The sequence below is a fragment of the Myotis davidii genome, unplaced genomic scaffold, assembly GCF_000327345.1.
Source record: "Myotis davidii unplaced genomic scaffold, ASM32734v1 scaffold50, whole genome shotgun sequence".
Lineage (NCBI taxonomy): Eukaryota > Metazoa > Chordata > Mammalia > Chiroptera > Vespertilionidae > Myotis > Myotis davidii.
Window position 1 is genome coordinate 47,028 of NW_006282004.1, and position 27,128 is coordinate 74,155.

A 27,128-nucleotide genomic window follows, 5' to 3' on the forward strand; every position below is an offset into this window, starting at 1 on the left:
TCATAGACGGACAATATTTTATGTACCCATTAGAAGTCCCAAATCATTAGCTAAATTGTAGTATCGGTGGTCATGATCTTGAACTCCTGCTGTTTAAGTTCTCTGAGGTCCTCTTTCTCTGAATGTATACTGGGGTCAAAATATTAGGTCTCACAGCTATTTTTACTGGAAAAGGTTGAGAAGAGACAAATGCTCTGTAGATATATAGTGATACCATCTGCATTTTTCACAGAATCTCAAGAAAAACTGTCAATCTTAAACATGGCTTGGTCTGTGTTAACATTGGTTATATTAATTTCTTTTCTAAGAGAATAGGCTATTGGACAGTTTGGGGCTACACAGGCCAGATCTTCTCAGCTTCCCAAGGATTCGCCCCTACTGTGAGACCCAAGGACTTTCTTGCACTTTGACAATAAAAAGCATGCACGATTCATTAAGAATATAGACAAGGCTTTATGTTATATTTATTTATTTTCCAGCTTATACAAACTGGATGTAGAAGCATAAACATAGTACATTTCTACCATCTTCAACAAAAATATAACCAATATGTACAATTATTGTATTAAAAATACAAAAGGGATACAGACTCCACCAATGTCTTTCTAAAAGACATACAGGTACAAGTAGTATCAAAAGTATGAGGAAATCACCAGTTAATTGTACATTCTGCACGTGACATCACAGAGCGAACTGAGATTAGCAGTCCTATGTTCTACGCTTACTTAATGCTTAGGTAACATTTGTGCAACTTGTGGTAGAGTTAGGTTTCTGTCTTTCTATATGCACATGAGGTCCATAGCCTATATAATAAAACTGGCAAAGAATGCATATTACATGTAAAATTACAAATGCTTAATTGACAATGTAATATATAAGCAAGTAGACAAATGCCATGAGACAAGAGAATTATTAAATAAAGCACTGACATTGTTTGATACAGTGAAAAAACACTGCATTTTGACTCTTTTTAAAATTTGAAGCTATTTACGTTTCTCTACTGATCAATATGATCAGCTGAATTTAATGGAAAAAAATCCAAGACCAGCAGTTCCTCACATTTGAGTACTACTCGGATTGGCAGCCTTCACTTTTCCGGAGTCTGTGCAAAAACAACACAAAAATAGAGTGGAAGGGTCATTTCAGTCATTATAGGGTTAATAGCAGCTGTGAGCAGGTGGTTGCTACACTTAGGCCTTCTCTATCCATCCTGTGTCCATTAAGCCACTTCCAGGTTAGTCTTCGGTGACTAACCCCCCTGGCGAAGGCTGGCATATCCCACCAGGTTTGGGATCTTTTGATCTTTGATCACGGTCAAGGCTTGTTTATTCCCTAATGCCAATTCAGTAAAGGGAGGCTGTCTTGAAAGAGCAGTACGAACAGCTGGCATTAGCTCCAACATCCCAAGCTGCTTTCACTGCAATGCTATCCAGTTATAAACGTTTCTCTTGAAAAACAAACAAAAAAATCCCTAAAACTAAATAAACAAAAATCAAAGAAACATAACTTAAAAAAGGGGGGGGGGAGGTTGCCATCCATGTCAATGGAGCAGGACACACCCTCAAACGACACTGTCCTGCACTCCATAAGGCTCAGACACAGGACGCAAGAGTCCTATTTCCCTCCCCTGGCCATGTGCAAACAGTATGACAGGAGACCCCCACCCACTGGGGAAGGAGTGGAGGGGTGTCTTGGTATCTGAGTGATTGGCTAACAGTTTATACGTCTCCAGGATAGGGCACTTCACGGGGGAGGCCTGAAGGACACGGGAAGACAGGGTCCCATGCCAGGTCTTCCCTTCTTCTTGCTGTGGCCACACCCTGTCTGGCATATTTGTTTTTTTTTCTTTCTTTTTTTAGAAACCCAGGCTGGCAACCCTACTTAAAGGTTCAAAATAATACTGTAATTATTAAATGGATATAACATTGACTCTCTGAACACAATCTTTAAACTCATTAAAAAAAAAAAAAAAGGAGGACATTGTAAACAAGTGGACAAGCACTGTCCTCAAAGGATTTCATTGTTTTTCTTTGTCTTCCTTGGGGGGTTAAAGGCCCCGAGAAGTTCGACAGCTAGCTTTTCTCATTCTCCCAACGAGACCAAGTGCTAGGACTGGATTGAAATCTAAAAGGAAGATTTAAAAACAACCTTTCCAGGCATTGAGAAGTGCAGCCGGGGTGCCTCATCTTGTGGTGATGATCTTGGAATGTGGAATGATACTGTGTGACGTGGCAGGCAGCAACAGTGGGGACTTGAAGATTGCTGCACTGTGCATTTCAAGCAACAAAGTCTGAAAAGTGCCAGGGCAATTTCTTCACAGTATTTCACATGCAAAGGGGAAGGAAGAAGGGGAGAAAGCCCCATGCTGCTTTTAAGGCAGGGAAGGAGGCAAACTGGTCCACCATCCTCAGAATGTGAGTTCCCGGGCCCTGATGCTGGGGCGTCTTCCTGTGCTCTCCTGGCAGTGGCTCACTCTGGATCCAGAAAAGCCTGTGCCTCAAACAGCAGATACTTGTTCATCTTCTGCAAACACAACCAGGAAAGAAAGAGAAAGTGATGAGCAAGTAAGTCCTTCTGGTGCTGAGCGGGTATGTTTGCTGATGTGCTACATAAAAATACCTTAGCTCTTCTTTTTAGTATACCTCACTTAAAATCCTTGCCTTTTCCTCTAGGTGATGACTATGAATAATAAACACTTTATAATAAAGTATATATTTAAGTATATATATATGCTTATTTAAATATATACACAGTATAGACAACGAGTCTATTTAATAATGAGTTCATTGACACAAGTTTTAAAACAGCATGTGGCTTTTTAGATAATACACACCTACATAAAAAAAGTCTAAGAGGATATATAACAAAATGGTAACAGTGGTTATCTGCAAGTGACAGGATTCTAAATAATTTTCATTGATCCTGTTTTGCTTTTTCCTGTGATTATTTGTATACCAAAACATGTTAAAATCAAAACTTAAAAAAAGAAAGGAGATCGGGTGCAAGATCTCCCTCCTCCTTCTCAATATAGCTTGAGGTAGGATTGTAGAAGGCAGGCAAGAGAGTTATAGAGAATTATATATCTCAGACTGTCATTTGGAACTCATTAAAAGTCCAAGTATAATCTTTCCACAGAACACTGAGAATTAGGAGAAAAACCCAGCCACGTACACACTTTATTCAATTGACCACTTCTGCAATCTTTGGTATTTCTTGAGCCCTTTAGAAAATACACACACAGACACACACACGCACGCACACACAGGAGTCAAAAGCTAAACCTTAGGTCTGGAACTCTTCACTATAAAATGCGCAGGATATGGCTGAAGACACAAGTGATCAGTGCTAAGAAAACACAAACGTCTTGGCAAGCTTACAGGCAACATAAGCGAACACGTCTAACATTATGGTTTTAAGAATGAGTATGTACCGTCCTCCTCCGCAGAAAACCCTTGAGACTGATAGGGGGCGAGGCGCGGGTCGCACTCATTGGGTTTATGCCACTGGGGCTTGTTCACCGGCCTGCCAGCCCCGGGATGCGCATGTGGCTGCTGGGCGGGCGAGGGCCCCGCTGCCTCGGAGGGGCGGGCGACCATCCGAGATCTCTGAAGCGCCACGTTGTAGTCTGGAGGTTTCCTGGTCGGATGGGAATGCCCGTCTGGGAAGTCAGTGATGGGGATCCCGATGTAGCCTGGAGGAGTGGGCGGGGGCTCTCGATACCTGCCCTCCTTGCGCGCTGCAGTGAAGACAAGACACCAGCCATGAAAAAGTGCTGTGGAAGAATATTTCATGCACCAATGCCCATAAAAACCGATAGAATAATTATTAAGAGCACACACAGTATAATGGCAAATGTGATTTTGTGTGATGTGAGGTAGATATAGAGGTGGGGGACATGGTAGGCAGGGGAATGGATGTTGACGAAACCAAATATTCACAATGGTTATCTCTGTGTGGCCAAATAACAGGTGAGAGAAGCTACTAGGCAGGTTCAGTACCTTTAACTTTAAATGAACTACTTCAACACTTATCTAAACTATAAAATAGTAATAAGATTACCACCTAACACTTGGGTTTACTGTAGAGATGAAGCAAAGAGAGAACATAAGAGGCACCCCGTACTATGCCTGCAACATGCTGCTGTGCCGTGCCCGGTCAGGTTCCTTCCTCTCTCCCTGCCCCAGGGACAAGGCAGGCAAACCCTCCCTGCTGGGCATTTTCCTCAGCAGGCAGAGGACCAATGCCCCATTACGTCAGGTCCTGGGCCCACTGTGAACCACTTGGCATTCAAATACTTTTCTAACTAGAGTCCCATCATGCTTACTGTACACTCATCCAGTTGGTCAGTACGGGCACTTAGCAGCATCTCTCAAAGCAAAACCCAGGGCGCTTGGCAGCTATGCCATCTACCTGTTAAACCAGGGCCACTGCTCTCGACAACTATCAGATCAGCTTCTTCAACTTAGAAAAGCTAGTGATCAATTAAAAAAAAAAAAAGTTATTTGCTTAAAAAAAAAATTGGAAAAGTGGTACCAAAAATGACGCAAATTTAAAAACTCTAAAACTATGTGTAAGGTATGTATTTCTCTTAAAACCCTGTTATTAATGTTCATAACCTAGAACAAGAAATCTGTAAAGGCCTGACCGGTTTGGCTCAGTGGATAGGGCGTCAGCCTGCAGACTGAAAGGTCCCAGGTTCGATTCCGGTCAAGGGCATGTACCTTGGTAGCGGGCAACATCCCCAGTAGGGGGTTTGCAGGAGGCAGCTGATCAATGTTTCTCTCTCATCGATGTTTCTAACTCTCTATCCCTCTCCCTTCCTCTCTGTAAAAAAATCAATAAAATATATTTTTTAAAAAAGAAATCTGTAAAGGCAAGTAAAATCAAAGTTTTATTTTCCATTTAAAAATTTTATTTTAATTTTTATTGACTTCAAAGAGGACAGAAAAGGGAGAGAGAGATGGACGCATCACTGACGAGAGAGAATCATTGATCGGCTGCCTCTTGCATGCCCCTCACTGGGGATCCAGCCAGCACCCTGGCCATCTGCCCTAACTGGGAATCCAACTGTGGCCCCCTACTTCATAAGTCAATGCTCAACCACTGAGCAAAACCAGCCAGGAAAAGTTTTATTTTCTTGAACTTTCTAGACTTAACTGTTAGGAACTAAAACATCATTTTTCTTTCCTTTGCATCAATAAGTCTGAGTATTAGCTTATTAAAAGAAAGTGCTTTAAAATCTGCAACCTAAGAATAGGTATTAATAGTTATCTCCTTATTCATCTGGAAAGCATATTAAGTTTGACATCTACCCATGACTATTTACATAATAAATAATTATAATTTCCCAACTAATAAAAAAGTCTGTAATGATTACACTGCAGAATTTCTCACTCTATATATTTTTTAAAATATGTTTTTATTGATTTCAGAGAGAGAGAAGGAGAGGGAGATAGAAACATCAATGACAGAGAAACATCAATCGACTGCCTCCTGCACACCCCCCTTCCTCAGCCGATGGAGCCCGCAACCCAGTCATGTGCCCTGACTAGGAATCTAACTGGCAACTTACTGGTGCATGGGTCCATGCACAACCACTAAGCAACAATGGCCGGGCTCTCATTCTATGATGTATTTTTACCCTTCAATTCTATAGACATTAAATATGCCACAGAAAATCCATCTGGATACAACTTCACAATAGAAATAGCAATAGCAAAACAGCAGCATCTTCCATGCACTTATCAATTACTATCTGGGAGCTGTTCTAAGTGCTTCTCAGAGAATTCCTTTAACCCTCACACCAACTGTATTAGTAGAAATCACTAAACTCATTTTACAGATGAGGAAACAGACATAGTCCAGTGCGTCGCTCAATGCCACAAAGCTAGAAAAGGAGCAAAATAGTGATTCCAACCCCAATCCGCCTGACTCGTAAGCTCTTCCTCATTACATTATCTCTTAGCACCCTCTCCTTGGTTCCCTAATGCACAGGGAGAATTTACTGAGCACAGAAACAATTTGTCTGCATAACAAAATCAATAGAAGATTTTTAAATATGCAAAGTGTAAAGTTCTAATTACAACTCAAGGGGATGGAATAGAATAATAAAATATTCAAAAGCTTCAATTAAATAAAAATTCTTCCTCTACAGAGAATGGTGATCCTTCCTGATAATTTTCAGATAAAAAGATCAATATGAGACCAGAATATAACCATATGACAATCTATAGAATCTGATGGCCAAGAAGGACTGAATGTACACTGTGCTAGAAAATATAGATAGATACCTGACCACAGGACCTACACTCTTAACCACTATTCATTTCAAGCCCTATTTAGCAATGAGGGAAAGAACCACAAACACGATTTTACTTTTGAAATAAATTAGATTAAAGCCACAATCCAGACAGGACGAGCTCCCCAATAAGCTTACCAATAAGTCCCTTTGCAGTAGTTGGTGTCACAGCTATGTGGGCAGGCATGGGGACGGGCTTGGTTTCCTCTGTGGTCACGGGTGGCATGCTGCTGCTCTCGGCTTCAATGGAGACATCTTTGCCACCCCTCCGCTTTATTGTGCCTGTGTCCCCTTCTGAGTCCTCTCCCCAGTAGCCCGTGGAAGAGGCCCAGCTTGCCCGGGATTGGGCTTGTTCAAGGCTCTCTCTGCTTTGATTTTGCCTGTTATACTTTGTGCTATGATCAGAAAACATCATTTGGTCCATATGGCTGCTTGAGGCCCAGACACCTGCAGGATCCCCTGAATAATCGAAGTGAGTGTGCCCGAATGGAAGTGTTTCCCAGCTTCGCTGGTGCTGGATGGTCTGGATATTATCATGGGAACCACTTGAGCACGAGGTCCAGCTCCCACGGCCACTGTCGGCTGCATCCAGTGAAGCGCGATCCCCCTGGTCTTGGGAAAGCTCCTCTGTGCTTGGGGAAGAAATTACTGTTGCTGTAGCATATAAGCCCCGACCCTCAGACATGGGTGCGTAGGACCTAAGTGGTCAAAAGACACGAAAAAGCAAAAGCAAGACTGTTAACTGATCATCTATGATAAGACCAAAATACCTTTTCCTAGGAAGGGGCTTTCTTCCATCCCAGGGAGAAGATGAAAGCACCACTCAATGGCTATGCACTAGAATGGGGCCATTTCTGCCATGCCCAATTTTCTCACCTTGCCATCACCATAAAATAAATATAGTGGGAAAGAACAAGTACTTGCTTATAATAAAGGGCCATATTCCTTAAAAGGCTCAATATAATCTGATTATTTCAAGAAGAAAGCTCATACCAAAGAACTGAGATGCATCGGAAAGTCACCCTCTGCCTTCAGCACAGAACCACTATGTTCCAATTAAGAATAAAGCTAACTCTGAAAAGCACAACAAAAATAGCATGGTACTTACTAATCCAGATACTGTGAAAATTAGTAACTGGGATGGGAGAAAAGTTCTTAGGCATTATGCAAAATAAATGGAAATACACATCTAGAGAAAGGACTCGTTTTTAAAAGATGAAAGACAGGATGTAAAAGAACACTAAAGAAAAGGCGTCTACCCTAAGCTGTATTGATCGGGCTCGATCATGGTCCTCCTCTCCATCCTGCCCACGCCTAGGTTTGTTTCCACGATGCTGACAGAATGCCTCTGGCGCCTCTCATCATGCAGCGAGACGGGCACCGAGTCAAAGGAGGAATTGCTGACAATACTGGATCGTGAAGAAATTTCACTGTGACCAGAATCTGAAAAATTATCCACAGTACCACTGGGAGCCAGAGTATAGCCTGCATGGGAAATACAACCACATTAATTAGACGCTGTAGGTTTATAACACAAAACCGAAGTCTTCCAAAGAGAAGCAAAAACCAAATGCAGGCCAAAGCTATCACCACCGGAGTGGGGGAAAATGCATTTTACTTGGAGAACAGGTGACTGAGACAAAGTAAATTGATACTCAAATGAAGCCCGACTTGCTTACTGAAAGTTGAGAGAGGAAAAAAGAAAATACTGCTATAGGAGCCAGGAAATACTGCAGAAATCATGGTGTTGGTCGACTATTCTTAGCTCCCTTTCATACAAATTCAACTATTGCTAGTCTATATAAAAAACCATGAAGAATAACCATAAGCAGATTTTAAAGTATATTTTTTGCAATCTGCAAAGTCAGTAATCTTGTTTCCAATTTTTAGAACTTTATGGCATAGAATAATTCAACAGGAAGTATTTATAATTTTAAATAAGAAAAAGCAATAAAACCTGAAAAAAATCTTCGGATTTCTGTCAGTTGGCTTTTTAAGATTAACAATATATTGGACAAATCGCATAAAAGCCAGTAGTTTTAGAAGATGTCATGTACAAATCTCCATTTTCTCCCTAGACCATCATCACTTTAAAATGTCTAAACAGATGTCTGTTTTTTGACCTGAGGAACCCTTAACTTCCCTTTGTTGCTAAAAATAATTTTGAAAGCCACCAAAAACATCTTGATATTTTTAATGAAAAACAAACAAACCCCAATCCTCTTTCTCAGTACTCATTTCTTTTGCAACATCACTAAGGATCTCATATTACTTAAAATATTGACTTTACATGATTATATGTATGCAATGCAATTTTTCAATGCCACTTACCTGATAAAAAAGTTAAATCTAGGACACCTCAATGTTGCTCATTTATTCTCTAAATAGTACTTCCCCATCCTTTGAGTAACTTGTTAATTCCTGATTTATTTTTTAAAGGTTGCACAGGTCTTGACAAGATTTAACGTGTTCATCTAGGAAATGTCTTTTTATAAACCACACTAAAGTTCTGACAGACAAGGTTTAAAACCTTCCCTAAACAGTCTGCTAAAAAAACAAACAAACCAAAAAAAACTCTAGAAAATAATCACTCAGATGAAGCGCTTGACATGTAGAGGAATGCTCCCATTCTCCTTACTGAGAGGATTCCTCTTTCCCACCCGGCTTTGGTTCTATAAACCCCACCTATCCCATAGGTCCATGGTGCATTGTTATTCTTGTTACTGTTCTCACTTCCAAGAGAAGAGGAGGAACTGGTTAAGTCCAACTGCCCGGAGCCAAAAGATCTCAGCTGATTGCCACTGCCACCTGACAACGGGATGAGAAAAGAATTCAGATAGATCCCTTTAACAAGAACAGTAGAGGCTGGTGCCCACACCAAAAGCACAGATGTCTGAAATATCTATCAAGTAAAGCAGAAGAGGTATTTGTCAATTCAGGGAAATCTCACAATTTATTAATCTTTTTGGTCTCCTTCTAGGGAAAACTCTCTTAACCATTTACTACTAGTTTATACCCATTCAATTAAAGGGTAGACAGTTGCTAAAAATAAAGCCTCTTTTGTAACCCAGAATTCATTGTTCAGTATGAGTTTTGATACATATGAGAAGAAAAAAAAAAAAAAAAAACAAGGGCAGAGAAAGTAACTTGGGGGGTTCTGTGGCACATCTATTACAATTACAGATAGTCCTCGGGTTACGGGTTACGTAGGACTCAACCTACGTTTCGTGGTTAAGTCACCATCTCCCAGTTACAGTATTTATTTAAAAAAAAGTTCCGTCATTTCGACGTATGTACATATGTGCTTTATGTTTTTTTATTATTTATTTACCACAAGTAAAGTTCAAGAATTATCATCTTTCTTTTAAAATTTTTTTACTGTTTCACTTCATTACTGCTGTGTATGTGCTCCATGTGAGTGACATAGGTGCTTATGTAGGTGGGTTCCGACTTACGGCGAAAATCGAGGTATGTCACGCCATAGGAACGGATCTCCAACGTAACCCGAGGACCTACTGTATTCTAATATAAGAAAAGCATCAACTTAAGAAGAGATTGACTGCCTAAAAACTAATCTTTTTAAAAATAAAAAGAGGTAGCAACAGAGAAGGTAATCAAGACCCGTGTTAATACAATGAAAAAATAAATCAGGAAGGTATTAGTTTTTCTTATGTTTTTACAGCTCTCTACTCTGTAAGTAGGAACGAATCTCCAACATAACCCGAGGACCTACTGTATTCTAATATAAGGAAAGCATCAACTTAAGAGATTAACTGCCTAAAAACTAATCTTTTAAAAAATAAAAAGAGGTAGCAACAAAGAAGGTAATCAAGACCCGTGTTAATACAATGAATAGATTGTTATAAAGGAAAATAGTAAGTAATTTAATCTACCTTTCCTTGGAGAACTTTGTGGAGAAGTAGGGGGAGAAGAAAGCTGTGAAGATGCATTTGATATCGTATCTTCTGCTTGTTTCTTGTGTCGTTCCAGACTTCCTTCTTCAGACAAAGAAAGGATTTTCTTTAAAGCTTGTGGAGAGTTTATGCCTTTAAGGGAAAAAAATAAATGAACAAATATGTATTTTCAAGACTGAAAAGAAATAACATTAATAACTAAAAAACGTTTTTTTGTGTTAAGATTTAATATTACATTTAGATTCAAGCTGTTTACAATTTCAATGGTCTTTGTACTCTTCACAGTATAGACAGTAAGCTTATAGAAGACATAGATATCCCTACGTTGGTTTCTGATTGACAACTGCCAGAGTCTAGAGATGGACTGTTTTGGGGTCTAGATCTTAATGTAATCACCATCTTTATTCAACAATATGTTAGACAAGAATAAATAAAAAGAATATTTAATACTAAAAAGTCAGGTGGAGTTGGAAGCAGGTATTTTGATGTTATTGGATATGTTAGAGCTCAGGTGAAGTGGAATGATGAGAGGAAAGAAAGTCAACAGTCAAGAGCTAAAAGGAAGCAATAAGAAAGCAAATAAAAGAGCTCTAAGGAATTCCATTCAGTTAATATTTGCTCAAATAAACAGATGAAAGAGAATGGAGAAGACAACCCAAGAAAGTAGGTAAAAGACCATGGAGGGAGGTTGACAGACAGTCAGAAGGGAATGATCTAGTGCCAAGTGTAAGCAAGTAAAATGAGGGTTGGGGGGGTGGGGGGAAAGGGTAATATATGCCAATATTAGGTGATTTAAAGAAAGGAAAGAATTTAGAAATAGAGTCACATTAAAATGTTTTACAAAGTAAATATTATGAGGCACTCTCAATTACCTTACTTTGAACAACAAAAAGATACTTGGGAAAGCATTATATATTGAAACTATCTCAGTAAACTGCTGGTTTTAATGTTCTTAACAGAATTCATTAAAAAGGAAGCAATGAAATTTAACAAAGATCTAATCCTTCATTTTAACTCATGTGTTTGATGTTTTAATACAATCTTTTCAAAAATCACTTTGAAAGCGAGATTTAAAAAAATATATATATTGTTGATTTCAGAAAGGAAGGGAGAGGGAGATAGGCATATAAATGATGAAAGAGACTCATTGATCAGTTGCCTCCTGCTCGCCCCACAGTGGGTATCAAGCCTGCAACCCGGGCATGTGCCCTGACCAGGAACTGAACCGTGACCTTTTAGTTCCTGGGTCGATACTCAACTGCTGAGCCATACAGGCTAGGTGCTATCTTTTTGAAAAAAAAAAAAAAATTTCTTTTATTAACATTGTTTTCTTTCATTCATATATTTATTCATAAAATAATTTGGCTGTACGGAGATGTTTTTGAGCTTGCCGAGTAGACACCATGAGCAAAGCTCACCTCCTGAGTGAAGAGCACAATTAAATGAGATACTCTGTAAAATCAGTACCTTCTACTGACACAAATAAAGTTTAACTTACTAAACATCCAGGCTTTATGACGAGATAATAATCAGGGGAAGACAAAGAGTATTAGACAAAGTTATCCAAGACAAGCATTTCCCCCTAATCTGAAATACATGACAGCAATAGCACCGCAAGGCGACGTGAGTTTATCACCTACCGAAGGGTGGGAGATCCTTGACCGGCACTTTCTTCCGGGAAGGATAAAGGGACACGGCGGGGACCTGCAGTCCTTGGTTGACTTTATGTGGTGGCTGCGGCTGCTGGGGCTGCGGCTGGGGCTGTGCTTGCTGAGTCTCTTCCTGCCCTCGGAGCCACTGGGGAGGTCTCAGTTTTGACAGGCTTCTTGTCACCAGGATTCTTAGGCACTGATAATTGTTTGGTTTGAAAATAGAATAAGAAATTTAAGAAGTTAACAGCTACATACAAGATAATTTTAGGACTGCCTGAGCATTTTCTGCAGGTAGAATACTAAAACGTGTCTTTTTTTCCCCCTGTTGCCTACACAAAGGACAGAAAGGGGGTAGGAGGAGAACCCTAGTTATAGAAAGTTAACAGGACAAAGGTATTTACCTTAAGAAACTAGCTATCTCAAAGGTGATTTATACTATTGAAGACCACATTAAAAATAAAAATAGAAAAATACGGGTAGCTTAACACATTATGTGTGTGCATATAAAATAACACAAGTCTCTCATAAAAACTACGACAGGGAAATTGTTAGAAATGATTTTTCTAAAATGGTGTCCAAAAGCCCTTGGCATATATGAGCTTAGTTTTTACTTAATAAATATATCTTTTTACTATCAAATTCTAAGGGGCAGAATTATGTCAACTAATAGCAGCCAATACTGCTTGAGTGCTATACTAAGTGTATAATTCCATAGCAGATAGAAAGCAAACCAATTCAATAGGGCAATTAAATGCTGTATGTATCGTATGTTAATATTAAAACCAACTCAATTACATATGCATACTTCCTGCAATTTACACATAAGGGAGCTAAGGACTAGGGAACTCAAGTTGCTTGGCTAAGGTGACCTTGCTGGGCTGAGGAATAGTCAGGACGAGAACTCAGACCAATCTGACCTCAGAGGACAAGCTCTTCCTTCATCATGACGCAGAGGTTCTACAACGTTCGGGGTAAATCTAAGAACTTGAGTTTTCTCAACATACATATAACATTTATATTCTACAGAAGGTGTTTTCAAACCTGCCCATACAAGACCCAGCCGTGTCCTAGATGGAAAATGCCTCTGTCTTACAGATTCAGATGCGAATAAAGAGAAAAGTGTCCCTGTTTCTAGCCTGGCCAGGCTTTTAACAGCTGGGACGCCTCATATTAGTCCGAGTCGTGCTACGCTGTGTAGCAGCATTAGCAGAAGTACTGCTTCCCGTGGTAGCTGAACTTAATGCCCGGTTCTGTCTGGGCTTAGGGGATAAGGAGCAGCCAGCATAGCGAGTTGGGCCCTGCTCGGACTTGGTGGGCCCCTCACCCCTCTCAGGTTGTCCTTCACTTTGGAGGTATTGTGAGAATATAAGGGATGCAAATGGGAGAGACATCACACACGTGGCCCCTGCCTGCATACTGGCTGTGTTGGGATGAAACCAAAACAACAGGCACCCTAAATAAGTCTCCGGTGTCATCCTCCCCACACTAACCCAGGTGGACATGAGGCCTAGCCTAGGGGAGTGCTGCATGGTATTCAAGAGGAGCATTCAAGGTGTCCAGGGTGCTACTTCCCCCAGTGCATTAAGCCCCACTCTGTCACCTGGACCATCGCACAGGAAACACACCTGCATCCCCCTAGATTCCACAGCCACTTGAAGGAAACACTCACATGTGTTGGTTGCTGGCTCACACTGCAGGGATAGCGTCTGAAGACTCTCCTCATCCATTTCTAGCTCCAAATTGGACAGGTACTGCTTCACTTTTCGAGCCATTTGGGCATCTTCGTAAAGCTTTTTGGCATTGAGAAAGGAACTACGACGTACCCGCTTTTTATGCCCACCTGTCTGAGCAACGTCTAGCACCGTTGCGTTTGCACTACCCTGGCTGAGGGACCTGGAAGATGAAAAGGTAGATATGCAGCTCACTCTAGCATGGGATTACTTTGAAACGTGGCAAGACTTAAAAAAATACTCTACGTTCAAAAGGTCACATGCTTTATTCTGGTAAGTAAGCTGTTACAAAGGAATACAGAATAGCAGAAATTACATTTTTTTAAAGTTAAAAAAGAACCCTGCACACATACATATATATGTTTGGTGCCTGTTCTGTTCAAACTAGGAAATTCTACTTTTCATTCAAGGCAGTCCTCTCATAGAAGCCAGCAAATAATATAATAATTATATAATTATATGTAAAAGCTCATGCAAGAACACAGCTATAATTGGGATTTACATTAATTTATTTCTCCAAAAGAGGATGTTTTACATAGATTTAAAAAAATTAGCTGTTTACAATTATTTTCTTATTCCTTGGGTTAAATATAGTGAGTTTCTAAAGTAATATGGTCAAATTGTTAATAAAATGGTCATGCAAATGTAAACATATGTACAGAAACTAGCACATGAATTGTTAAGAATTATTTTTCAAAAGAGTTGGTTTATAGAATGAAAACAGTAGTTAGTTGAGCTGTAAAAAATTTAGTTTTAACACCTAGGGGCAGCTTTTATATTACATATATTTACTTCTCAAATATCTGTGCAACAGAATTAAAATTGCACAATTTTTCCATCTCACATCCCCCTCCCCCACACTCCTCCCACTTTAGGCTTTTCCTATTTCAAAACACAGAAATTATATTAATATAAAATCTTTCTGAAAGCTTCCAAGAATGTCTGACCTACAGTGCCCGGAACAATCATCAATCATTTCACAGCTCTCATGGATCATGACCTCAAAAGCAAAAGCCCCAACAGATTAAACTGGAAATCAGTTTGCCAACTGAAATGCGGCGAGAGCAAGAGGGTTAAGAAAAAAATGCAAAGCATCAGGAAATAGAGCAGGTAAGAAAACAATGCAATGAGCAGAATAAGAACTGGGTGTGGGTATGCAAGTCGCCGCCACTTACCCCAGACTCCTCCATTTCTTCTTCCTGTAGGTGGGAGCCATGGAGGTTGAAGCATGGGTGTAGAAAGAGACAGAAAGATCACAAGCTCAGAAAGAGAGGACTAGACTTCCGAATAAGCAGTATAGGAAGCCCACAAACATGAAACTGCATAATCACCTCACACACACACCTTGACCAGAAATATTTATGTGGCTCAGAAGACACATGTATTTCAATTTTTTTTTGTTTTAAAAGGAGACTGACTCATGTTCTCCTCTCCTTCATGGGATCAGTCATTTTTGACTATGCAGACAGCTAAATCCATTGTGTGCATATTGAAACAATGTTGTTGGGTTATTTACATATTTTACTTCATACTACCAATTACGAGTTTTAGCTCTACAAATGACTGTTCCGAAAAATAAGGAACCAATCATTGTGCCTCATGTTAGATGCAAAATGTTTGAAGGACAAACTGTTTATACTGTTGATACAGAATAAGATATTTATTCCACATTAGAGCTCAGTGGAGATTCTTTGCATGACCTAATAGAATTTCTGCCAAGCTACAGATATAAATAATTCCAATTTCCCTCATTTATTAGCTAAACTCCACCTTCTCTAATCCCATATGTGCCCCTGAAGTTGACACACTCACCGAGTCCTGAACATGAGGGCAGGATCCATGTTAACCGAAGCCATTCGGCCAACATGACGAATTTCTTTCGCAATCATCCTTAGTTTCTCAAAATTGACCAGTCCATCGACTTTTGAGTCATTTCCTACAATTGGCAAAGAAGAAAAAGGGAATCACATGACATTTGTTCTCTTTTTAAAAAAATTACATTTCCTAAATTTTATTTTTGAATTATAGTTGATATGCAACATCATTTTATGTTCATTTCAGGTGTACAGCAGAGTGGTTAGACAATTATAGATTTAGAAAGTGATCCTCCCAAGAACTTCAGTGCCCACTCGGCACCATAGATATTTAGTACAATATTACTGACTGCATTCCCTAGGCTGTACTTTACATCCCCTTGACGACTTCGTAGCCACCAGTTTGTACGTCTTAATCCCTGACATTTATTCTCTGCTTCCACCAGTGAAGGAAGAAATCCTCTCCTTTGCATTTACCTTCATGAAGAAACGTGAGATCCTTCTTGATAACTGGGAACAGAGGGATTATGGGAGGTTGTAGGTTTTGACTATTGAGGACATTGCGATATTTTGCCATGTTTCTGGAAGGATCGAACAGGTCTTGGAGATCCTGAAATAGCTTTTCATATTTATTGGGAAGTTTTTCCCAGGTGGTTCGCAGTCTTGCTACTGGTGCCAGGTTTAGGCCACTAAGAGGGAAAAAGGAAAAGTGGTAGAAAATTAAATGACTCATCTTTATGAAATGAAGGAAGTGAAACAGTGCATTGTTGATTAGCATATAGCACCTCTGTGTGTATCCTAGTTACACATAACAATTTACAGAAAAATTCATAAGAAACTATTACTAACTCCAGGTGATGAGAATGGAAGATGGAAGCAGAATCAGCATCAGGGGGATTTTGTTTTACTTTTCTTCCCTTTGTACCCTCCTGATCCGTTTACTATGAGCAAAGCCACTGAAATGAAACTACCATGAGGATAGAATTTTATTTCCTTGTTTCCCTCTATACATAGAGCAGTGCTTGGCACATAACAGACTGGCCAAACATCTAACAGTAATAAAGTAAAACAAAAGCATTACTAGTAATGAGAATATGGTCAAACTCTTAGACCAGTGGTTCTCAACCTTCCTAATGCTGAGTCTCTTTAATACAGTTGCTCATGTTGTGGTGACCCCCAACCATAAAATTATTTTCGTTGCTACTTCATAACTATAATTTTGCTACTGTTATGAATCGTAATGTAAATATCTGATATGCAGGATGTATTTTCATTGTTACAAATTGAACGTAATTAAAGCATAGTGATTAATCACAAAAACAGTATGTAATTATATATGTGTTTTCCGATGGTCTTAGGTGACCCCTGTGAAAGGGTTGTTTGACCCCTAAAGGGGTGGCGACCCACAGGCTGAGAACCGCTGTTCTAGACAGAGAAAATGACTAATTTAATAATCACCATCAACATCAATATAAGCTGTTCAGCTTATAGGTTCCTCCAGCCTCAATCTAAGCAACCCAAAGGGAAAAATAATGGACATTTCCTGGGCATCTTCATTGTGCTGGCTGATGGAACCCCACATACATTACAGTAGTCAGCCCCTTACCCACTGCTTTGCTTTCCGCAGTTTCAGTTACCTGTGGCTAACTACAGTACAAAAATATTCAATGAAATAATACCAGAAATAAACGGTAAGTTTTAAATTGCACGCTGTTCTGAGCAGCATAATAAAATCTGATGAGTTCTGGCTCTGTCTCTTTGGAATGTGAATCATCCCTTTGTTCATCCTGCCATGCTGTATACGCCCCTTGCCCGTTAATCACTTAGTAACCCTCTGGGTTATCAGATTAATTGTTGCAGCATCGAAGGGCTTATGTTAGGTAACCCTTACTTCACTTATTAAGGTTCTCATAGCTATTCACATAACTTTTATTACAGTATCTATACATATAAAAGCCAAGAGACCAGAACGCCTGAACAACCAGAATGAATGACTGGAACAACCAGAATGAGTGAATATAGATTTTCTGCACTATGACGTGCATTGCAGCTGGCTAACTGATTGGGGGCGGGGCCTGCTGGCCAACCTTCCACAGTCCCTCCCCCGTGCTGGGCTTGGCCAATTGGCTCCCATTGGGGCACAAATTCGTGCACCAGGCCTCTAGTACTGTTCTATTTGTCCAATTTTATTATTAGTTATTGTTGCTAACCTCTTAGTTTGCTTAATTTATAAATTAAACTTTATCATCGATATGTATGTACAGGAAAAAAACATATGCAGAGTTTGGTACTAGCTATGGTTTCAGGCACCAACTGGGGGTCTTGGAACATATTCTCCATGGATAAGGGGGACTACTGTATATCATTTAATCAGCTCCATAACTCTTTAGCAAATTGTTATCTTACAGAGAAATAAACTGATGTTCAGGGAAGTTCAAGTAATTTTTCCAAGGTTACAGAGCTAAAAAAAAAAAAAAAAGTGAATATAGATTTTCTGTGCTCCAAATCAGCATATAGGAGATTTTTAAAATTAAAGATCAGGACCAGGATTCCGAGAAAAAGAATTGTTCAATAAAATTCAATTACGACGACTACACTTACACAAATTATATAGTGTTCCTGGATTGATATATATTTCTAACCTGAAAAGTGAATTGAATCTTAAGACAAACATGCTCTCTTACCTGATGATTGCAAACATTGAGTTAAAATTCTTGCATTCCCTACAGTGGAGTGCTATCTTGATGAAATGCTTAATGATCTTCATCCTCTTCAGCTGGTTTGTCTCTCTCAGAATTTCAGACGCTACCCAAAATGTTTCCTGGTTAATGACTTCTTCAAATTTCTTCAGGTTGGCACAGCTGGTTTTTGATTTCAGTTTAAATAAATCATCTATGTATTCAGTAGGTTCAATGTTGCGGAAGAGTTCAAAATTTCGCATGGAGAGCTGTGTGGCAACTTCCACAGTACTGAGCTGCAGGAGGGAAATTTGGCTCTCTCTCAACAACTCCTGAGCATCTTCATCTGAACAAAGGGTTTCTGTTTCCATGTTGTTTTTCAAGTAATATCTACAAAAAAACAAAAAATCAAAGCCTAAGCAACAGTCTCATGATAGTCCTCAAAAAAACATTGCTTTTTTTACAGAACATTTGAAAGAACACTGAATTGAATGATGGAAGAATTATTTGACTATAAGAATGTAGCTGCTGCCCTGGCCAAATGGCTCAGTTGGTTGGAACGTCATCTCGTACACAAAAGGTTGTGGGTTCGATTGCTGGTCAGCATACATACCTAAGTTGTGGTTCCAGCTTAGGCGCATATAGGAGGCAACCAATCGATGTTTCTTTCACATCAATGTTTCTTTCTCTCGCCCTCTCTCTGTCTCTCTTAAAATCAATAAAAACATATACTTGGTGAGGACGAAAAAAAGAATGTAGTTGCTGTCTCAGTCACCAGATCATAGAACCACCTATCCAGAAGTCATTGATGAAAATTAACAAATCACATGGAATTTCATGTGCACCAGTTGTAATTTCTTTTTCTCTTGTCCTTCCTTGATTTCTATATTATTTTTGCCCCCCTCCTTTTTTTTTGCTAAAAATGACAGAAAATAGCTAAACTAAAATTATCAGTTTAAATAAAGAAATAGGCTCTTAGGAGGAAGCAGGAAGATCAGACACAGGTCATGGTTCTACTTTCCCAGAGAGAATCTGTGGCTATTGATAGGTCCATATTGGATCAATCCCAGTTTAGTTACTCAAATACCAAAAAAATCTATAAGCTATTCTCCCCCTATTTGATTCAACGAGTAGAACAAAACTAAAACAAGATTTTAACTGTTAAATATCGGATTTTCCACAAAAACCCCTACCAGTAAGTGGGGCAGACATTACTCCTATTTTTCATATGAAAAAACAGAGGCTACCAAAGATCAATGACTAATTAACACATTGTATGCGGGAAACGTATTTATACGTTTTACTTAGACGTTTTACGTTGACTGGTAGTAGAGCGCGGGACACATATTAATACTTTTTTTTATAGACTAGCGGTAGAATGCGGGTAACGTATAAATACATAAACTAAAGTTATCATAATTTTACTGAACGTTGCCATTTGCGCAAAAAATTAGCATAAATGGCCTGCGCCACCTGTTAGCACGCGATAAAAACTACGCGCAAACAATGTGTTAATACTGGTTACAGAGATAGGAACTCGGAGATAGTGCTCCTTTTGCCTTAATAAGCAACTTATTGAAAATAGAATCCAGATGTTTGCCTTGTGATTTTTTTTTTTTAAACAGACACTTTCCCTAAGTCAAATTTCATAAGAAGAAACAGAACAGGTACAGAGGGAGTTCTGCCAAACTGGTCCTTTGCATATTTTGCCAAGGCAAACAGGCCGAGAACACAGACCCCGGGCCACCGACATGCTGATTTAACACACTCAGTTTGGGCTACTGATGAAGCCCATGACATCTCTCCATCTCTAATTTTCCTGAATAATGAATGTGAATCATGAATCTTCACCTCAATGGGGATTTGTAGAACTCCATCATGGTTAGAGACGTATCAATGTACACTGAAATAATAATGCGAAAAAACTGACCTCCAAATAAAAGAACACTACCTGCTAGTGGCAGCGTTGGCAATGAAGTAAAAGTGAAGAGGAGGAGAAGGATAAAGAGTTAAGAAGTGTTTTTCACAGTATAACATATAAATACACAGCATGAGCCAATTACATTGTCACAGATGTCTCTGCCTAAATAAACGAAGCTCCTACAAGAGGTAGATAGGCAGGAGCAAATGACAATAGAAAGTTATGAAAGCCTTTTTGTGAATGTACATTTCCAAGCACAAGTGAGATTTGTGACTCTACATCAGGCTTTCTTTACCATTCTGCCAGCCCAGGGCTGTAAAGAGCGAGCATGAGAAGTTACTGCTTGCACACCAGTGTGCAGTAACAACATGCAGGCCACAGTACCCTTGCTTTGAAACAAGTCCTTCTGAGATCTTTGTGAAGGTCAAACTTTACTGTGTGCATTTACTTTGATAAAGCAATTCCCGGTGAAGGGGTTTGAAAAACTTCTTAATCTGCAGGGATACTTAGTCTTTTTTTTTTTTTTAAAGAAAGATTTTTTTTTGAAAAAAAAAATGTTTTTATTGATTTCAGAGAGAGGAAAGGAGAGAGGGAGAGGGACAGAAACATCAATGATGAGAAAAATTCATTGACTGGCTGCCTCCTGCATGCCCCCCGACAGGAACTGAACTGTGACCTCCTGGTTCATAGATGGATGGTCAACCACTGACCCGGCTGGGAGGTACTTACTCATTTAAAAAACCCTTTGAAAGTGTACATCTCTTAGACTTTGATGTGGGTTTGAGAGGCAGGTAAGCAAATCCAAGAAGATAGATATTGAATACCTTCCACTCAGCTGTATTCTATCAGCAAGTTTGGAAAGCTGATCTGGAAGCCTTCTCTGTTTGATGACTCCCTCAGGGGTGACAGAGACCTCACACAGCGAATACTGATCAGGAGTGGCAGTCACAGCAAACTCCCTGATGGCCTGAATGACCACTTCCTTCGCCGTGGTGTCCTTACTGATCATGATGTATCGGCTTTGCTGATCAGCTTTGAAGACCCTTAACACTTGATCTGGCAAGTCTGGGGGAAAGAAAAGCCATATGTAAATATAAAGGATTTTAATATATGGAAATACAATTAAGAGAAGTAATCTGAAAATAAAATAAAAAAACCCCTCCTTATTAAAGAGAATGCTAAAATTTCCCCTCTCGCATATTATAGCTCTTCTTCAAACATGCAACCAGTCCACATGCTGACAATCTGCACGGGCGCATTTCCCCCATAGATAAACGCATCGTCTACAGACAAATGCAAACTCATCAGTTCAAAGCAAAAAGTAAAAAAAAAATAAATAAACCTAAAGTTCATCTGTATTATATACCGAAAAGCTCATTATTAAGCTGACCTAAAATAGGCCTTTTATTCTATTTACTTCATATGACCTAGCAATGCCTGCATGGTATGTATCACCTTCATTTTAGGAAAGAGAAAACAAGTTCAAAGAGATGAACTTGCCCATGGCCATATCACAGCAGTCTGAAGAATAAAGAAGAGCTGGTTCCAACTGTTCGAAGGTGCACCCTGACTAAGCATCTGATAAATCCAGGGCAAACCAAGAGAGATACGTACAGCGCTACCACCATTCCATTAGAAGGAAAGAGATGATTGCAATTAAACAAAAGCAGCGTGGGCAGTGCTCACCAGGAGTAGTACTGAAGTCTAAAATGCGATGGTGTGACTGCAGTAAGTCAGGGTTGCTGGATGACAAGGTGCCACTGACGGGCAATGCGGTTGGGATATGCTTCGTCTGCCTTAATCCCACGATGCTGTCGTCTTGAGACTGACCAATCCCAATATCACTGAACAAACAGGAAAAATAGGAAATAGCAGTCAACCAGGTAGAATGTTGAACTCATCAATATATAACAGACACAGACCATAAGTAAATCCCTTCTCATAGAACATGCAGTGAATGTGAAAATATTGATGAATTTGGTTGAGAGCTGCAAACGTACCTACTGCTTAAGACTGTATCCAACTCAATTTGTTTTGCTGTTTCTTAAGTGTAGAGTGTGTTTCTCTGAAAACCATGTCTTTTAATTAAGACAAATCATAACAAATAGTAGTTTCTCCAAATAGAAAAACTTTCAAGAAAAGATATGCTCTAGGTTCTGATGGAAACAGACTTTAATTTTTTTTGTTATTATTATTTTAAGTGTTTGTATTAGTTTGGGAGGGAGAGGGAGGGAGAGGATGAGGAGAGAGACAAACATCGATTGGTTGCCTCCCGCATGCACTCTGACCTGGGATCAAACCCACAACCCAGGCATGTGCCTTGACCGGGACAAGAACCTGTGCCGACCTTTCGGTGCCAGGGACGACGCTCAACCAACTGAGCCACACGGGGAACCACACAGGTCAGGGCAGAAACAGACTTTTAAAAAAGTACATTAAAAAACACACTTAGTTCTCACTCAGCTAACGGCTTCCGCATCAGAATGTAAATTGTTTTATAATCTGATCTTAAAGAACTGAAGAAACTGAGTGAAATGAATAGAGGGGGAAAATCCAAACTGTCCCAATTTCATTCTTCAGTGTTTCAGAGAAATGAGATCACTACGGAGTCAAATGTAAATGAACCCTGACACAGACATTATTTCTTAATTACACAGAGCGTAAGAAAGCAGCGGTGCAGAGTGACATTTCTTGGCATCAAGGAAGAGGCAATGAAATTCCAATGACTCACTTTTAATTCTCTACTAAAAATTTCTAGTTACACATTTAAGTTCCCAGAGAAATACTGCTTATTATGGGTAGCTACAACTTCACTTCCATTTATAAAAAACCTGTTACTGTGGACAACTCTAGAAACAAAGATTTGAAACATGATTTAATAATAAAGATTATTTCTAGATTTGAAAAGTCAACTGTTTTTAAAACATCAAAATACAACAATACGCACGCACACACAAAAAACAACTAGATCACAAGCAAATGGTTAGAGCTCTATCTAGTTTCTATAAATACCTTGAAAGAAGAAAACAGAAAATTATACTAAGGTTGGAATGTCATAAATAAAATTAAGGCATTTAGCATCAGTAAGGTTTTCAGACATTAGAGCTTGACCAACTACTTTTAATGGTTCTGCTAAAAAGATACCCAGTAGCATTCTCTCTCGCTCTCTCTCTCTCTCTCCCCTCCCACTTTCTTTCCCCCTCCCTCTCCCTTGGTAAAATAGACATTATAAAAGTAAATAAGCACGGACAAGAGCTTTCTGTTGTAAACAAAAATTAAAGGTAATTTTAGTGTAAGTTCTTTCAAATTTATAGGCAAATCCATGCCAAAATAAAATTTCTGTTTATTAAGCACATAGAGGCATGCATATAAAGACTAAACGTGTTAATTTTCTGTGAAACATCCAAACTTTTACACTGTTAGTCAAGTTTTAGTATTTAACCATATAAGCCAATTTTTACTGCCAAAAATATTAGCTGTAATCCATGAGCTGAGATAACTACTATGGGCTCAGGCCAAAGACATAGCTGACTGGGCCGCCCCTGGCACAAATGGCTGCAAATATTAGTATACTCCAGGCACACCCAGAAGAGCTGCCCTCTTAAGAAATGTTTCCTTCAACATTTTAACACCTAATATGATCTAACTCCCTCCTCTTGCCTGTATCTCTATTATCCACAGACGTGTGGATGCTCCAGGATCGAAACTACTTTATATTCGAGACAATTCAGAAACGTCTTTGCACACATCTTCTTACTGTTCAACCATTCAACTCTCTCATTGTTACTGAAATTGGTTTTTGGCCTTTGTTGATTTTAGACTAGTGACTTACTCCCTGTTTTCTCTGGGTTCATCAGTATCTCTACTTTCCTGACAAACAGTTCTGAATCCTACAATCCTCTTGCCTCACCCCTCTCTTTCCCCTCTATTTACATCACTCCCATGCCTAACCTTGGCAGTCTGCCATTATTCAGCATCTTAGTTTCCATAATATTTATAATGTTCGAGAGAGAGTGGGGAAAAAACAAAACAAAATGACAGAGCTAGAAGATTTCTCTAATTGACTAGTTTAGTGCCTTTATAAAAAACAAAAAAATCTTTGCAAACACTTGCTGATTTCTAGGAGAGGAAAGTTTAAGTGGTAACCAGTATTAAATCAAGTCTACCAGACCAATGGATAGATCCTACATTTTACTGAGTCTTTTTTTTTAAATATAATTATTTCTTTCTACTGCATTGCAATATAAATTACAGCAAATCATTTTTTACATAATAAAATACATAAGTGATTCATACTTTTTTAAAAAACTGCAAACCAAGATGCTTCCTCAGTGTGCTAAATTCAATACCTCTACTTATTGTCTTTCTGTCCCCTTCTCTAGCTTTTGAATATCTAAGTTCACAGAGAAAAAAATTATACATAGTATTTTCATACTGTGTACCTTGTTAACATCCTGTACTGTGAATGGATTGCATCCCAGTTCTTACATGTCACATTTCTATTAATACTTGCCAGAGTCACACTGACTTTTTATTTTTTTTAAGGTTCATATTTAACTCATGGTCAAATATTACTCTGAAGTCTTTTATTATTATTGTGCTGCCAATAACTCTACTAACAATGTGAGGGTTTGAATGTTTTACAGAACATTAATACTTTTAGTCTTTATATGCATGCCTCTCTGTGCTTAATCAAGAAGGGTCACCTTCAAAATGGACTTCTGTTTTCTGTAATGCAAACCTAATCCATGGCCACTTGGAAACTTACCCAATATAAATACACTCTCAAGTCTATATATAAAACCATCTTACTCACTGTTTATCCTTAAGACTCTATAACGAAAGTCTTTTGTAGCTGATGCAAAACATCAATCATAATTCAATGGGGACAATACAAGTTTGACACTCAACCCATCAAAAGTATATTCTGGACCATATCTCTTTAATCTGTGAGTGAAAATTTTAACTGAAATGGAATTTAAAAATAGAAATGCTTGATATAGTCCTAAATCTCTGTAACTACTGCGCCTTTCATTATAAAGGAAAAAAAAGAACATGTTTTTAAGTTATCTCTTATACCATTGTAGTTTGAGGAACCTATATATATAAAAGCCTAAGCGACCAAACAACTGAACGACCAAATGACTGGTCGACCAGTGGCGATGATGCACACTGACCACCTGGGGGAAGATGCTCAATGCAGGAGCTGCCCCCTGGTGGTCAGTGTGCTCCCACAGTGGGAGCACCACTCAGCTGACCGAAGGGCACCAGGCGCTGTGCTCACAGCTGGCAAGTGCAGCTGCAGCAGTGCAAGCCTCTCCTGCCTCCATGGCAGCACTACAGAGCGGCAGCAGGTGCAGTGGGGCCCGGTCCAGGTTCGGGCTCCTCCCCGGCTGCCTGCCACTTCAGGCACTACTACATCCCTCTGGGGATGTTGGACTGCCGGTTTTGGTCTGATCCCCACAAGCAAGAGGGTCCCAGATTGCAAGAAGGTACAGGCCAGGCTGAGGGACCCCACCAGTGCATGAATCTGTGCACTGGGCCTCTAGTATATACTAAATAAATTTGGTGCACCAATGTTATTTAACATTAAAAACTTTTTGACTGATAGTAACAGTTATATAAAACATCCTTAGACTGAGAAGAAGCCAAAATGAAGAAATAACCAAGCGAACAAGCAAAGCTTAAAAAAAAAAAGTGAAACCAACAACTTTGTCTAGTCTGAGCTCCTGGCATGAATAAACAGCCAAAAAGAGATTTGAGAAATTCGAGATACACCTGACATTCTGACTGTAGAGAACACTGGGAAGAAGAAAAGGATTCTGTGTTTGGTTGGTGATATATTGGCAATGGCTAAATAACTGCAAACAGAAAAGAAAGGAAAGAAGAGAATGGCAAGGATGAATAGTAGCAATGGGAAGAAGCAAAGATTTGGTTGGCAAAGAGCAGATGCTAATGGTAGAGAAGACACTCAGAAACAAAGAAATGGTAGCAAAAAACTCCCACTTCCCAATTATAGAGAATATGGGAACAAATACAACATATTTTTAAAGACTAAATGAGAAATAAAATAAAAAATAGCTCAAATGAGGAAGTGCTATAGCTCTCTCTAATGAAGATTGGGATGAGCAAGTAAATGGCAAAAACATTATTAAAATAAACTTGATTGTTCAGGATTTCTTCTAAGATAGCTCAGGCATAAAAGCTTAAAATCTTTTTTAGACTCCTGCAAATATTAATTACATCATTACCATTGCATATTATTATAACAAAAAATAATGAACACAAAATTTACACAGACACTTACTTATATGGTTTCTGTGGCAAGATACTGATCCGAGTCTTGTCGAGTATCTTCTTTAGCTTGTTCCTTCCTCCAACGGTATTGGCTTTACTTTTTTTATTTACCTTTTCAAGTCCTATCACCTGTTCCACATCTACAGCAAGATCTGGAATGGAGTAGCGACTGGCCTTTTTGATGTCTCCAATTTTAGGAAGATGAGGGGCACCATTTCTTTTCTCTTCTGACAATCTTGTCAGAAGTTCTTTAAATACTAAAATGGAAATGAACACCACAGAACACCCATTATAAGAAATTGGAGCAATTCAAAGGCAACTGTAGCACTTGGAAATAGATGAATAGTATAGACTTCAGCTATCAAAACTGTAATCTTACAGGAAAACTCTACTCCAATGAATGAATAACAACAGGAATCTGCTTTATAATGTTGCTCTATCATTCCTACTCAGGATAATAAGTTAAAATAAAGTAGCTTTTTAAAAAAATTTTAAAATTGATTTTTAGAGAGAGAGGAAGGGAGAGGGGAAGAGAGAGAAACATCTATGTGTGGAAGCAACATTGATTGCTTGCCTCCTGCATGCCCCCTATCAGGGAATCAAGCCTGAAAACCGGCATGTGCCTTGATTGGGAATTGAAACAGCAACCTTTTGGTATGTGGGATGATGCCCAACCAAGTGAATCACACCATCCAGGGCTAAAGTAGTATATTATTTAAATGTATAGGTATTTAAAACATTTATGAATAAACACATTGATAAAACATAATTTTTATGGTCATCACATCAGTAGATTCCGATTTAGGTCTAATTACACACTTACA

General features: G+C 39.1%; 1 protein-coding gene across 1 annotated transcript in view; it reads right to left on the reverse strand.

Annotated features, from left to right (window-relative positions):
* Nucleotides 1-452: 452 nt before the first annotated feature.
* Nucleotides 453-27,128, reverse strand: part of RAPGEF2 (Rap guanine nucleotide exchange factor 2) — a 177,628-nt gene continuing 150,952 nt past the window's right edge. Inside the window, 15 exon segments of the mRNA XM_006752656.2 lie at nucleotides 453-2,523; nucleotides 3,431-3,736; nucleotides 6,437-6,996; nucleotides 7,558-7,783; nucleotides 10,192-10,344; nucleotides 11,853-11,991; nucleotides 11,993-12,060; nucleotides 13,534-13,757; nucleotides 14,770-14,793; nucleotides 15,407-15,530; nucleotides 15,886-16,097; nucleotides 18,093-18,476; nucleotides 20,832-21,072; nucleotides 21,694-21,851; nucleotides 26,315-26,561. Coding sequence (XP_006752719.1) covers nucleotides 2,498-2,523; nucleotides 3,431-3,736; nucleotides 6,437-6,996; nucleotides 7,558-7,783; nucleotides 10,192-10,344; nucleotides 11,853-11,991; nucleotides 11,993-12,060; nucleotides 13,534-13,757; nucleotides 14,770-14,793; nucleotides 15,407-15,530; nucleotides 15,886-16,097; nucleotides 18,093-18,476; nucleotides 20,832-21,072; nucleotides 21,694-21,851; nucleotides 26,315-26,561 — 3,092 coding nt within the window. The 3' untranslated portion in view covers nucleotides 453-2,497.